Source organism: Mycothermus thermophilus (genome assembly GCF_041956435.1).
Source record: "Mycothermus thermophilus strain CBS 625.91 unplaced genomic scaffold VTJ04scaffold_4, whole genome shotgun sequence".
NCBI lineage: Eukaryota > Fungi > Ascomycota > Sordariomycetes > Sordariales > Chaetomiaceae > Mycothermus > Mycothermus thermophilus.
The window spans coordinates 1,768,460-1,781,193 of NW_027191430.1; the positions used below are offsets into that span (position 1 = coordinate 1,768,460).

Below are 12,734 nucleotides of genomic sequence, written 5' to 3' on the forward strand. Positions count from 1 at the left end.
CCTTTTGCCTGCGAACCCCATCCCCGCCGCCGCCCAACGATCAACCAACCGCCCCCCAACCCCAACCACCACAACCACAACCATGGCCTCACCAACGCCTAAATTCAACTCCAAATCCCCCACCATCCGCCGCATCCGTACGCCTCCCTCTACCCCATCAACTCCCACACTCAGCCCAAACTAACCCAACAACCTCCCAGTCCGCGAAGCCCACGAACTCACCACCAGCCCCTCCCCCGACTACCACGCGGCGCCGCTCGAATCCGACCTCTTCGAATGGCACTTCACCCTGCGCGGGCCTCCAAACTCCCCCTTCGAGCGTGGGATTTATCACGGCCGCATCACCCTGCCACCGACCTACCCGTTGCGCCCGCCATCCTTCCGCTTCCTCACCCCTTCGGGCCGCTTCGAGCCCAACCGTGAGATTTGTCTCAGCATCTCAGGCCACCACGAGGAAACGTGGCAGCCCGCCTGGGGGGTGCGCACCGCGCTGGTGGCGCTGAGGTCGTTCATGGAGACGGACCCCAAGGGCCAGCTGGGCGGGGTGGATGCGAGCGAGGAGGTGAGGAGGCGGTTGGCGGGGGAGAGCAGGGGGTGGAAGTGCGCGGTGTGCGGCGCGGGGAGGACGAATGAGGAGGTGCTGAGGGAGTGTGAGGAGCGGGTGAAAGAGATGGAGGAGAAGGAGGGGAGGAAACAGAAAGAGGAGGAGAAGGTGCCCGAGGAGTTGAGGATGGTGTTTAGGGAGGAGTTGGAGAAGGAGAAGAGGCAGGCTGGGCTGAAAGGGAAAGGAGGAGAAGAGGATGCGGAGAGTGATGCGCTTGCTGAGGGGTTTGTGCAGACTGTCCCGCGCCCGTCGCCTGAGGCTACCACCTCTGCTGCTGCTGTTGCTGCTGCTGCGAATTTGGGGAGGACAACGGTGCCGGCGCAACAGGGGGTCCAGCCATTACCACAACCACAGGTTGGTCTCCAGCAACGGCGGAGGCCTGTCGATGAAACTACCCTGTGGTTGGATAGGTTGATCGTGGCTGTTGCAATCCTGTTGGCGGCTGTGGTGCTCAAGGTAATGCTTGCATGAAGACTCTTTGGGTTATTGGCTTGGTGGTGGAAACAACTGATGCTGGTGTATCTATCTACATATGGCCGGTTTTGATGCATTGTCTGTCGGAGTTGGGCGGCGTTGAGGTTCAGGGGCTTGGCTTGTTTGGCGATGGTTTTCTCTCTAGCGGATGTGCTTGAGATGTATCTTAAGTTCATAATAGATAGAATGCAGAGCAAAATAGGCCCGGGTACATGCTCCAAGTCTGGAAAAAATCAGATCGGAACATGGCCTCTGTGTTCGAATCTTGTCCGTCGCTATCGGATTTCATCGTTCATTCTACCGAGATATGAGAAAGGGGGCTTAGCTGAACTATCCTGATGAAATCCCAAGCCTCTTCCACCGGGTCTGCTTCTCACCATTGGGCCTGTCTACCTATCCACTCCCCTCACCCAAAGGCGCGGGATTTGCTCTGATCTCCCTCACGACCTCTCTGGTGCGCGGGTTATCCTCAAAGCTGGCATGAATCAAATCCACCACCTCCTCCACGGTAAAATACAAACTCAACTCCCCTTCCATCCACAAAAACCTCACATCCTTCAGGTTGCTCTGCAGCACTTCGCTCAAATACTTCAGCCTCAACCAATGCGCCGCGAACTGCGCCGTGAGCGGCACCTCGTCTGGCTCCCTCGGCTTCCCCTGCAACCGGCTCAGCAAAAACAGGTCATCCAGCTCCTCAACCGACGAGATGAGCTTCGCGGTGTTGTACGCCTCCTCCTGGCCGATGGACGGCAAATCCATGACGTCGCTGATGATCTTGCTCGCGATGGCGTCGACGAGAGCTCCGACAGCTTGTTGCCACACAGAGCGCGCGAGGATGTCTTCCCAGGCGGTCGCCAGCGCGCGCACACGGGATGTGGCGGCTGAGACGGAAGCGGCGGTGTCGGCTTGGTGGAGGAGGGATTGCTCGCCACCAAGGAGATCCCGAAGCACGGTCTTTTGGATGCTGAGCTCGTTCGTGTACGCGCGGTTGGCGAAGTTCTGGAGGGATTTGATGTCGTTGTCTAGGCGGAGCATGGTTTTTGCTCGTGGGCTGATGTCCTCACGATCCTTCCACGCCGAGGAGAATGAGGTAAGTTGTTCGGCGAGGTAGGATGAGTCGTTGTAGAGAAACCTAGCATCGTCAGCAAAGGATGCCACGTCGATACAAGCGATGGCTCTCACGTACATATTGCCACCTATCCCTGGTGAGTAGTAATGCGGAGCTATGGCGCGGAACATTGCCAGCGCCAGCGTCGGCAGGCCAAAAAGCCCTGCCGCTTGGGAAGCAATGGGGGTTTCGGCATAACGCGGGTCCGTCAACGCCGCTCCGTCCTCTACGATGGCCGTAATTAAGTCCAGGATCGGCTGCGGCAGTGACGAGATGCTGTATGTTTCTTTCAAAACAAGCTCCCTCGTCTGCGGTTGCTGTGTTGGCTCCGCCTTGTTGGGCTTTGCTTGGGGTTCTTCGGTGGCTTCTTCGTCGTTGGCATCGTCACCCCATCCCCACGCTGCCGCCGGATCCTCCTCGTCATCATCAGGCGGCTTCTCCTCCTTAGTCTCCTTGGGCTCCTTCTTCGTGTCTTCCTTGGCATTCTTGGTTTCTGCTGTTTCTTCCTCAGGCCCTCCATCGTCACCCCATCCCCATGCATCGACACCATCGTCATCGTCTTCTTGTGGTTTCGCAGTGTCCTTGCTGGCCGGCTTCTCAGGTTCTGGAGCCTCGGGAGCCACCTCGTCGTCATCGATCCAAGCGTTCCATCCCTGGTCATCGACGGAGTCGGCGGCAACATTTGCGACAAGCTTCTGGCCCTCTTCTTTGGACACCATTTGCTTCTCCACCTTTTCCACCCGCTTGGGGTCACCCAGGCCTTGAGAAAGCTTGGTACGCACCGAGTCCAAAGCAGCCTCCCTACATTTTGAGAGCCAGACTTTCGGGACGTTCTCGGTCCACTCCTGCAAGCCACCTAGATTCGTGAAGCCGAGCTGCTTGAGCTTGTCACAGAACTCCCGGGCGGTATTGATCGTCTCTTGGAACTGGTCAAGTTCGTGAAGTGATGATGGCACCGCAGCGTCCAGCCACACGGTAGTGATCTTGTGTATTGTGTCCGGAAGCAGAGTGGAGGATATGGTGTCAACCAGGTCTGGTGGGAGATGCTGGACCAAGAAGGAGAAAACCTTCTCGAGATCTGTAAAGAGCGAATGGACAAGCTTATCTGCCGAGCCCTTCAGCCCCAGAGTATTCTGAAACATGTTAGCGATAGTTCTTTCAAGGGCTGTAGCGCACTTACACCCTCAATACGGATCCCTGGAAGCTTGGCTTTCGTGATGTCCATTCTGGGTAGCAATATCGCCCGGTTGAGGTCCTGCCAGAACTTGTCCATCCGCTGGCTGACCTCCTTGTATGCCTTGAGGCCGACGACGGCGTCCTCAAGGCTCATGGGTTCATCTACAAGAAATCAGAACACGATCACTACTTACGGCCACTCCCCACTCGGCACTTCCTACCTTGTAGCTCAGAGCCATTGCCAATACAAACCTGGTGGTTCTCAACATCAACGCGGACAAGCACATTCCAGACCTTGTCAAAGACCTCATGCACGTCCGACTTAAGCTCAAACGCCCGCACGTCGAGCAGCCGGACGGCGCGACAGGACCGGCTCACGCCGACGGCATCCAGCTCCTTCCAGGATCCTAGAAAGTCAGCATACCAGTGCTCCAGCACCTCCAAAACACAACGTGCCCACGGAGGGTTGCTCACTTTCCAACAAATGCAGCGCATCCAAGATCCTCCTCTCATCCTTCGCCCTCTCAACCTCGTCCAGGGTCCGATTCACCCCGCGAATCCCGCGCAGCGCTTCCACAACCTGTGCATTGTAATTCAGCTCGCGAATCAAAAACTCTGCCCTGGCCTCAAGCTCCTCCACCTCCTTCCCTGACGCTTCAGGAGCCTCGGCAGCCTTGATGATATCCGCGGCGAGGGCTTTCGAGCGGAGGATGTCGTCCTGCACAGCCTGGGCGCTGGCCTGCCATGCGCGCACATCGTCGGCGGTCTCTTCATTGATGGCGTGGATCTCAGCTTGCAGCTGGGCTTTGGATTCGGCAAGGGCTTGGATGGCGGTTGGAAGGGTGTCGGGGGTGATGGGGAGTTGGGAGATGGCGTCTTCTTCGGGGAATGCGCGATGTAGGGAAAAATTGACAAGGGCCTGCGCAATTTGAGGCGCTGAGGGGGCGGTGGCGGTCATGGCGGCGGTTGTTGTTTGGATGTGAGGTTCGGGTACCTAAGGTAGTTGGGAGTGTATGGTGATGCCACCTAGCAGAAATGGGCAACTCTTTGGTGTAAGTTCTCTGGTTCAACAAGCCCAACTTCCACCAGGAGGTTTGAGAATGGGAGGAAACAAAAGCAGATTAGAAAGCAAGCACACATAGACTTGTGACGAGTGCCATTTGCAAGAAAAGTTAGCAGCCTCTTGGGGTCTCCATTGTCCTCAGTTCCGGGTTGCAAGTTGGACTGTCCCGAAGCTTGACGTTGATGTTGAGGCTTGGGAGCTCCAAATTGCCAAGCCAAATTCTGGGTCGCGGCTGCTGCCGAGCCCCACGTTCGCCGGCAGCGCCAAGACCGAGAATCAACTGCCGCCAGCCGGCATCGATGTACTCCACCTTCCCAACGAACTTTTGCCCTGCACACACAAACCTCCAAATTCCGAATTCTTCTCTCCTTCGCTCCGCAACGTCACGACGACAACCACCAGCTCGGCATCACGCAATCACAATGGCCGCCACCAAGACTGAGCGCACCGGCCTGGCTGCCGTAAGTCGAATTCCCTCGCGGGATTCATTGGGGTTGCGATTTCCCGCCTGCGGAATCGCTGTCCCCGGTCCCGCGACGCAAATTTGGTCGAGCTCCCACTCGAATCTAAGTCGGTGCTAACATTCTGCTTCACAGGGTCTTAACAAGGGCCACGTAAGCTAAGCCTACATGTCTCACCTCGTGGAGGATCTCCGCAGATAGCTTCATTCTCTCCTCTTGAGAGGATACATCGAAGCATCACCGCGGACGATGGACTCTTTGGCTAACTTATGTTTGCTCTTCCCCCGTCTGTAGAAGACGACTGCCCGCGTCAACAAGCCCCGTGTTAGCCGCACCAAGGGCCACCTCAGCAAGCGCACTGCGTTCGTCCGCGACCTCATCAAGGAGGTTACTGGGTGCGTTTCCTCTCCTCAGTTCCACATGGTTTGGTCGGCGTGGTGGAACGAGGAACATCCTAACAGCCAACCACCAACAGCCTCGCTCCCTATGAGCGCCGCATCATCGAACTGCTGCGCAACAGCAAGGATAAGCGTGCTCGCAAGCTCGCCAAGAAGAAGGTGAGCAATCATCCTCGCCTAGCCAGGATGCCCATTTCGGGAGGCTGACGAAGACCGCAGCTGGGCACCTTCGGCCGCGCCAAGAGGAAGGTCGAGGACATGACCCGCGTCATTGCCGAGTCTCGCCGCGCTCACTAAGTGACGCCCTGAGCCGGGCCGGGCGACCAAGGGCACAAGATCGAAGGACGCAATCACGGCTTCTGGGGAGGGAAGGGGATTTCGTGTGAATGGGTCGGATAGACATCATGGTGGTTCCGGAACGGCGTTCGGCTTTGAAAAAGAGCACTCCATCGAGGCTCACTCATTCACCGTACATAATCCAAGTCCAGAATCGACCTTGCAGTTGCCCGGTTCCGCCCCAGTGATGACAAGAAGTACAGACATAGTGTTGTGACATGACCATATGTCCCGGTGTTCGGGATGACGAGAGCTTGGGGGTTACACCGGCATCTGCTGGTACCGCCATCCTTCATGCGTTCATGACAGATAGCAGGGCACCCCATCAGCGACACTGATAGTTCCCCAGAACAGAATCTTACCTGTCCAATCGGATGACTTTACATGTGCTCTAGGTCTTACAGGCTCGTAAAATATGCTATGGGAGTTACACCTTTGCGGGTTGTGGCAGCTCGGGGCGTGTGAGAGCGCACAATGACGGATCCAGAATTGGAGGGGCGCTACTTCATTCAGCTTTGGGGCACAGCAGGACTTTGGGGGGGAGGGATTCTGATCCAAGCCTTTGTTAGGATATTTGAGTTGGCAGTACCATTGGCCAGCCTGTGGGTAACCGGAAGAGCAGATATCTTAAGTAGGTGATTTTTTGCCTATTTTTTTCTTCGCCTCTGCAAGAGGTTTGTTTGAAAAGGAGAAAAAGACCAGAAACCGCCAGCGCGCGCTTGCACAGCTGCCCCGCCAAAATTCCCCAAACTAAGTGGGGGTTTGACAAAGGCTCACTTCAGTTCACCGTTACCTAACCCTGAAACTGCAAGACCTCTCCGTTCTACGCCCCTACAAAACCATCACTCTCTTTGAGTCGGCGCTTCGATACCTTTGGGTGGCCAACCTTTGATCTACACAATAGTACGGGAGAGAATATAATCCAAGGACCCGAAAGTCACGGGTCCGATCTTACTTGCAAGAGAACCCGACCTCTTGGCTGGGTTCGGCCTTTCTTTCTTCCTCCTTTTTATCTTCTTCCATAATTTTGCCATTCCCTCCCTTTGGCGGCGAGCCACGGCAGACCAACGGCCCAGGCTGTATCTGCCAATCCGGACAAGAGGAGTCAGGTATGTATGTCCAACGTTGATCATCGGCTTTCTTATGTACGTCAGCACCAAACCCGCCAGCCAAATGCTGGAGAGAGGCAGCGTATTGGTTGGGGTACAGCAACCTCCATCCATCGGGTTCAGGTGTCCTGCAGTCAATCACTGCAAGCCTGGCTTGGTTGCCTTGTGAAGCCTCACAACGAGCAAACAGCCTTCTTGGGTTATCTTGTCCTTCATCTCACAAGGCTGTCCTCACTCACCCCTCCTCACACTCACACCTGACTTACGGTGTCCTACCTTCATGGCTTCCTGACATTGGAGCCATCTCGGACGTGGCCATATTGCCCATTATCCTCTCTCACACTCCATGTCTTCACAACTTATCCTTCCTATATTTCAGTCTCCCAACATGACCCCGTGGAGGTTGCAATGGCACATCCTGCTGATATGGATTGCCTCAACGTTTCTCATGATTGCTCCCCAGGCACATCACAGTTACCCTCCTGCCTGGGCTTTGGGGTATTCTCAGCTCATATCGTCTCATCGCTGATTTTCTCAGACATCATATTCGCTACCCAGTACTAACACATTTTGTAGTGATTTCCGACGCCTGGCTCAGAAGTTCCTGCCCTTCAACATGACTGCGTCACGGAAACCTCTGTACCGAAAGGTGCAGAGCTTCCGCACCGACTATGCCCCGGCCACCATCACACTGTATGAGTCGGAGCGCAGCGGCATGCAGGTCATTGTGGCCGACCGCAAGGGTCCCAAGGTCAATGGTTACTTCACTCTGGCCACCGAGATCTTGGATAGCTCTGGTGCCCCTCATACCTTGGAGCATCTCGTCTTCATGGGTTCCAAGAGTTATCCTTACAAGGGCCTGCTCGACAAGCTGGCCGGCCGCGCCTACTCACACACCAACGCCTGGACGGCTGTCGACCATACCGCCTACACCCTCGAGTCTGCTGGCTGGGATGGCTTTGCCCAGATCCTCCCTGTATACCTCGAGCATGTCATTGTTCCCAACCTCACCGACGATGCCTGTCTCACCGAGGTCCACCACATCGATGGCGAGGGCAACGACGCTGGTGTCGTCTACTCCGAGATGCAGGGCGTCCAGTACAACAGTCCCGAAATCATGGATCGACGCGCCCGGCAGTTGCTGTACCCAGAAAACATCGGATTCCGTTACGAGACGGGAGGCATGATGGAGGCCTTGAGGGTCCTTACTCCGGAGAGAATCCGCAGTTTCCACAAAGCTATGTATCAGCCTCAGAACCTGGCCGTCATCATTGTCGGAGAGGTTGACCACGACCACCTTCTGCGCATCTTGGACGAGTTTGAGGAGAGCATCAAGGACGACATTCCCCCGCCAGACCCCAACTTTAAGCGGCCCTTTGTCGACTCACCTCAGCCGCCGCCCCTCACCAAGACCGTTGTCGAGACGGTTGAATTCCCCGAGGAAGACGAATCCACCGGCGATGTCCTCGTCGCTTTCTTCGGCCCAAGCTGCATCGACCAGATCGAAATTACCGCCATGGCTGTCCTTCTCACCTACCTCTGCGGCTCATCCGTCTCTGTGCTTGAAAACACCATCGTTGAGAAAGAGCAACTGGCCAGCTCCGTCACGTACTGGTGGGATAACAGGCCAAATTCGGTCATCTGGATTCAACCTACGGGCGTCGCCACCGAAAAGCTCGAAATCGTCCAGCAACGCCTCATCGCCCTGCTCAAGGAGGTCGCCGAGAAACCCCTCGACATGGACTACATGCGCCAGTGCATCCAACGCGAGTTCCGCCAGGTCAGGCTTCAGGCCGAAGATACTGAGGAGTTTTACTCTAGCAATATCATTGTTGACTACTTGTTTGGCAGCCGCGACGGCGCCACCCTCAAAGACTTGGAGACACTACGCGAGTACGATGTCCTCTCCGGCTGGTCCGAGCAGCAGTGGCGCAACTTCTTAAAGAGGTGGATAGCTGACGCACACTACGTCGGCATTCTGGGCAAGCCGTCTGCGAAGATGGCTCGCACGCTCAAGGAGAACGAGGAGAAGCGTGTGGCTGACCGGAAACGGGAGCTCGGCCCGGAGGGCCTTGAGAAGCTCAAGAAGAGACTCGAGGAGGCCAAGGCCAATAATGATAAGCCCATTCCCCCCCAGGTGTTGGACCGCTGGCCCGTCCCCGGCACGTCGTCCATTCACTTCATCGAGGCCGAAACGGCCCGCGCCGGAAAGGCCAGAACCCTGGGTGTTTTTAACAACCCTACCCAGAAGCTCATCGATGAGTCCCATCCTGAGGATATCCCGCTGTTTTTGCAGTTCGAGGACGTGCCGACCAATTTCGTCCACTTAACAGTCCACTTGGGCACATCACGGGTCCCCGTCAAACTCAAGCCTCTGCTTTCCATCTTCGTTGATATCTTCTTCAACTCGCCCGTCCTGAAAGACGGTAAGCGCGTCGAATTCGAAGACGTGGTCAAGCAGCTCGTCCAAGAAACCATCAGCTACAAGATCCGCTCGTCCTCGCGCCTGGGCGATTACGAAGGCGTAGGCATTCGGCTTCGCTTCGAACGCGACCGGTACGCCGTCATCATCGACTGGCTGCGCACGCTCATGTTCGATATCATCTTCGACCCCGTGCGCATCGGGGCCGCCGTGGCCAAGGCGCTTGCCGACATCCCCGACGCAAAACGCGACGGCCGCGACATGGCAGAGGAGGTTGACACGGCCATCCACTTCAAGCCCGACTCGTACCTCGCCGCTCGTCGTGTCCTGGTCAAGACCGTCTACCTCAAGCGTCTGCGCAAGCTCCTCGAAAAGGATCCGGACACGGTCGTCAGTTGGTTTGAGTCGCTCCGCAAGAGCCTCTTTACTCTCGACAACATGCGCGTCCTGGTCACCGCCGACGTGGCCAAGCTCCCCAAGCGCATCTCGGCCTGGGACGACCACTTCGTCCGCTTCGCGCCCGACTACCCACAAAACGGGACCGTCCTCCCGATCCCCAAACTCTCCTCCATCCTCTCCCCCGAGGGCGAAGCCCCCGGCGGCTTCGGCTCCGTCGTCATCCCCATGGCGACCCTCGACTCCTCGTACAGCGTCAGCACCGCCGCCGGCCTACGGGGCGCCTACGCCGACCCGCGGCTGCCGGCGTACCTCGTCGCGCTGGGCTACCTCGAGGCGGTCGAGGGCCCCTTGTGGAACGCGGTGCGCGGCAACGGGCTCGCCTACGGTGTCTCCTTCTCGCGCGACGTGGACGCCGGCGCCGTGCAGTTCCGCGTCTACAGCTCGCCCGACGCGAGCAAGGCGATCGAGGCCAGCCGGCAAACGGTGGCAAAGATTGTGCAGGAAGGGGTCCTGGATCGACACCTGGTGGAAGGCGCCGTGAGTGGTATCGTGCTGGCTGCCGCCAACGAGCAGTCGACGATGGCAGCCGCGGCGCAGTTGGATTACATCCAGGGTGTGGTGAGGGGGTTGTCGCCGGGCTGGAATAAGGGGTTGTTGGAGCGCGTGAGGAGGGTGGGGGATGGGGAGATCTTGGAGGTCATGAGGGAGCTGATTTTGCCTGTGTTTGAGCCCGGGAAGAGTAATGTTGTGGTGACTTGTGCGCCGATTCTGCAGGAGGTGGGTCACATTTCCAGTTTTTTTCTTGCTCTCAGCCTCTGGCTTTCGAGCCGTTCATCAGTCCAGCCTTTTTGTTTGAAACAGTCCGCTAACATCTTCTCCCACCTTCCAGACAATCGCCAAATCTCTCAGCGCCGCAGGTTACAAGACGCAGATCCAACCTCTGTCTCATTTCTACGACGACTATGGGTTCAAACTCGACGGCGAGGATGACGAGGAGGAGGATGATGATGATGATGAGAATGACGGCGAAGAAGACGGTACGGATGGAGAGGAGGAGGATGACTCGGTCGATGGCGAAGGGGACGGGTCGGTCTCGGATGAGCATGAGCATCGGGATTTATGATCACGACATCATAATGATAGAGCAAGAGTTCATCCATGAATGATTTGACGATAGATGGGTCGATGGGATGAAGACTAGCCACAACAACTTTCTTTCCAATACCAAGAAACCGTGGAGCAAGACCATGAGAGCCGATAAAAAAGAGCCATGTAGTGCCATTGCTTCAGCCATGTATGTAAGATATTTATCCAGCGAGCGATCCTCATGGTCAAACCAGCCAACCGACCGAACTCTAAAGCCAGGCAACCCATCTACAAGAATCTCTATGCCAAACCCCGAGTCTGAGAAAAATACCAGCACGCGGTGGTATAGTAACTGTCTCCGTCTTGCTGTATTCCCACGGGCCAGTCCGTCTGCACTCCAAACTCCCAAAACCAACCTGCCTCCCTTACTTTCCCTAATCCGTCTCCCCGTAAACGCCTGGTCGTGTATGCGTAGTAGGTCTAGCACGCAGTCCCCTCGTCCTTCGTGCCATATCACCCAATAGGTACCAAGCCATGACAGCCAATACCAGCCACCCCGTTCCAATCATCCATAACCATCCTCTTTCTTAGGCTCGCAACAAGAAAAAAAAAAGCACCAGGAAATAAACACACGGAAAAAAGACGCTTTGAAATCGACACCCCAAGCGGAAATCAAGCCTTACTTTCCCCCTCCGCGAGAGCAACCAACCTCTCCCTCCAGTCTTCACAAACTTTCTCAAACCCGCCTACCACATCTCCACAAACACCGGCGCATTCCCTCCTCTGCAACCTCTCGCCCCATCCGCCGCGGTTGATCCACGCCTCAGCCTCGGCACGCAATTCCTCGTCACGCCTGAGCTCGGCAACCAGCTCGCGAGCACCGCGCAGGCGCCGCCCCGCTGCTTGGGTCGTCTGCCGCGCCATGTGCAGGGTATCGGACAGGTGGTTGAGGGCCGTGGCGAGATCGGCGGAAAGGGCGTGCAGGGAGTCGAGGGCCGTGAGAGAGTTGGTGGAAGGGCGCGGCAAGAGTTCGGTTAGGGTGAGAAGCATGGGGAGCAGGGCGGTGATGGCGTCGTCTGACGGTGGGGGTGCCAAAGGCGAGAGCAAGGGGAAGGTGAGGTTGTGGAGCTGGCGGGTTTGGTGGGTGAGGTGGGTGGTGAGGGCCGTGTGGGCGGTGATGAGTCTAACGGATGGTTAGTGGCGGTGGGTCTGTAAAAGGTTGGGCTGGTGGTATGTAACGTACCGTGTAGCGGCGCTCTCGACGCCAGCTTGTGAACTGAGGTCGCGCAGCCCCTCGGTCACCCGCTTGAAGGCGCCGTCGGCGGCCGATCCGATGTACTCGGTACCGCGGCGGGCGAGTGCCTCGATTTCGTCAATCTTGTCAACCAACCGTGGAGGCATACCAGGGGAATCGAGGTCTGACTCGCTGCCGTAGTCGCTCCCATCATATTCGCTTCCCTTCCTGCGGTGATGACCCCGCCCGTTGGCCGGCAGCGGGAGGTGTATGCTCGACCTGGCGGGGTCGGTCGGACTGCTGTTCCTGGTGCCATCCCGAAGTGCCTCTCTGTCAGGTCCTCGCCTGTCATTTTCCCCAGATGCGTCTTCTAGGTTGATTCCTGGGCCACTGGCTGAGACGCCTTGTTCATTCTCGACTCCGTCATCGTACTCGCCGTCGTCGTACTCGTCGTAGTCGCCGTCCTCGCCATCGTAGAAAGCGCCGGCGAGTTCGTCGGCAAGATTGCCCAAGCCGCCGCCGCCGCCATCTCCCGGAGCTGGAGAAATGCCTAAGTCTGTAGTCGACTCGTTAAAGGAGGACGCTTTCGACTGGCGGCGATGTTGCTGGGGAGAAAAGGAGCCGAAGGAGGCGGCCGAGTAGTCGAGGGAGGGTTGCGGCGAATGTGCCGGTGTTTGCGGGGTGGACATGTTGTTTTCGGAGAACCGAGTAATGGCGGGAGCGACTTGGCTGCAGATGTTTCAGGTTTCGAGGGGACTTGACCAGTTCCGTGTCGATGTGACGTGCCGCGAGCCGGCAACAAGTCAAGGAGGGGTCAATGTTGCTCTCGATGCGGAGTTGATGGTTCTCGAGGAGCCGGATCGA

General features: G+C 57.1%; 6 protein-coding genes across 6 annotated transcripts; 4 read left to right on the top strand and 2 right to left on the bottom strand.

The window, feature by feature from the left end:
* Nucleotides 1-82: 82 nt before the first annotated feature.
* Nucleotides 83-1,075, top strand: VTJ04DRAFT_6383 (uncharacterized protein; the record flags this gene model as incomplete). Its single annotated transcript, XM_069364596.1, has 2 exons — nt 83-137; nt 201-1,075. 2 exons carry the CDS (start codon nt 83-85, stop codon nt 1,073-1,075), a joined length of 930 nt encoding a protein of 309 aa, XP_069218407.1.
* Nucleotides 1,076-1,471: 396 nt separating this feature from the next.
* VTJ04DRAFT_6384 (uncharacterized protein) lies at nt 1,472-4,320 on the bottom strand (the record flags this gene model as incomplete). The annotated part of the gene is made up of 5 exons (XM_069364597.1): nt 1,472-2,210; nt 2,265-3,319; nt 3,367-3,524; nt 3,584-3,769; nt 3,837-4,320. 5 exons carry the CDS (start codon nt 4,318-4,320, stop codon nt 1,472-1,474), a joined length of 2,622 nt encoding a protein of 873 aa, XP_069218408.1.
* A 527-nt stretch (nt 4,321-4,847) lies between these two features.
* VTJ04DRAFT_6385 (60S ribosomal protein eL36) lies at nt 4,848-5,581 on the top strand (the record flags this gene model as incomplete). Its single annotated transcript, XM_069364598.1, has 5 exons — nt 4,848-4,886; nt 5,022-5,039; nt 5,181-5,281; nt 5,362-5,443; nt 5,504-5,581. 5 exons carry the CDS (start codon nt 4,848-4,850, stop codon nt 5,579-5,581), a joined length of 318 nt encoding a protein of 105 aa, XP_069218409.1.
* A 1,764-nt stretch (nt 5,582-7,345) lies between these two features.
* On the top strand, nt 7,346-10,673 carry VTJ04DRAFT_6386 (uncharacterized protein; the record flags this gene model as incomplete). The annotated part of the gene is made up of 2 exons (XM_069364599.1): nt 7,346-10,327; nt 10,440-10,673. The coding sequence occupies 2 exons, from the start codon at nt 7,346-7,348 to the stop codon at nt 10,671-10,673; spliced, it is 3,216 nt and encodes a 1,071-aa protein (XP_069218410.1).
* Nucleotides 10,674-10,842: 169 nt separating this feature from the next.
* On the top strand, nt 10,843-11,160 carry VTJ04DRAFT_6387 (uncharacterized protein; the record flags this gene model as incomplete). The annotated part of the gene is made up of 1 exon (XM_069364600.1): nt 10,843-11,160. One exon carries the CDS (start codon nt 10,843-10,845, stop codon nt 11,158-11,160), a length of 318 nt encoding a protein of 105 aa, XP_069218411.1.
* Nucleotides 11,161-11,308: 148 nt separating this feature from the next.
* On the bottom strand, nt 11,309-12,559 carry VTJ04DRAFT_6388 (uncharacterized protein; the record flags this gene model as incomplete). Its single annotated transcript, XM_069364601.1, has 2 exons — nt 11,309-11,819; nt 11,880-12,559. The coding sequence occupies 2 exons, from the start codon at nt 12,557-12,559 to the stop codon at nt 11,309-11,311; spliced, it is 1,191 nt and encodes a 396-aa protein (XP_069218412.1).
* Nucleotides 12,560-12,734: the final 175 nt, after the last annotated feature.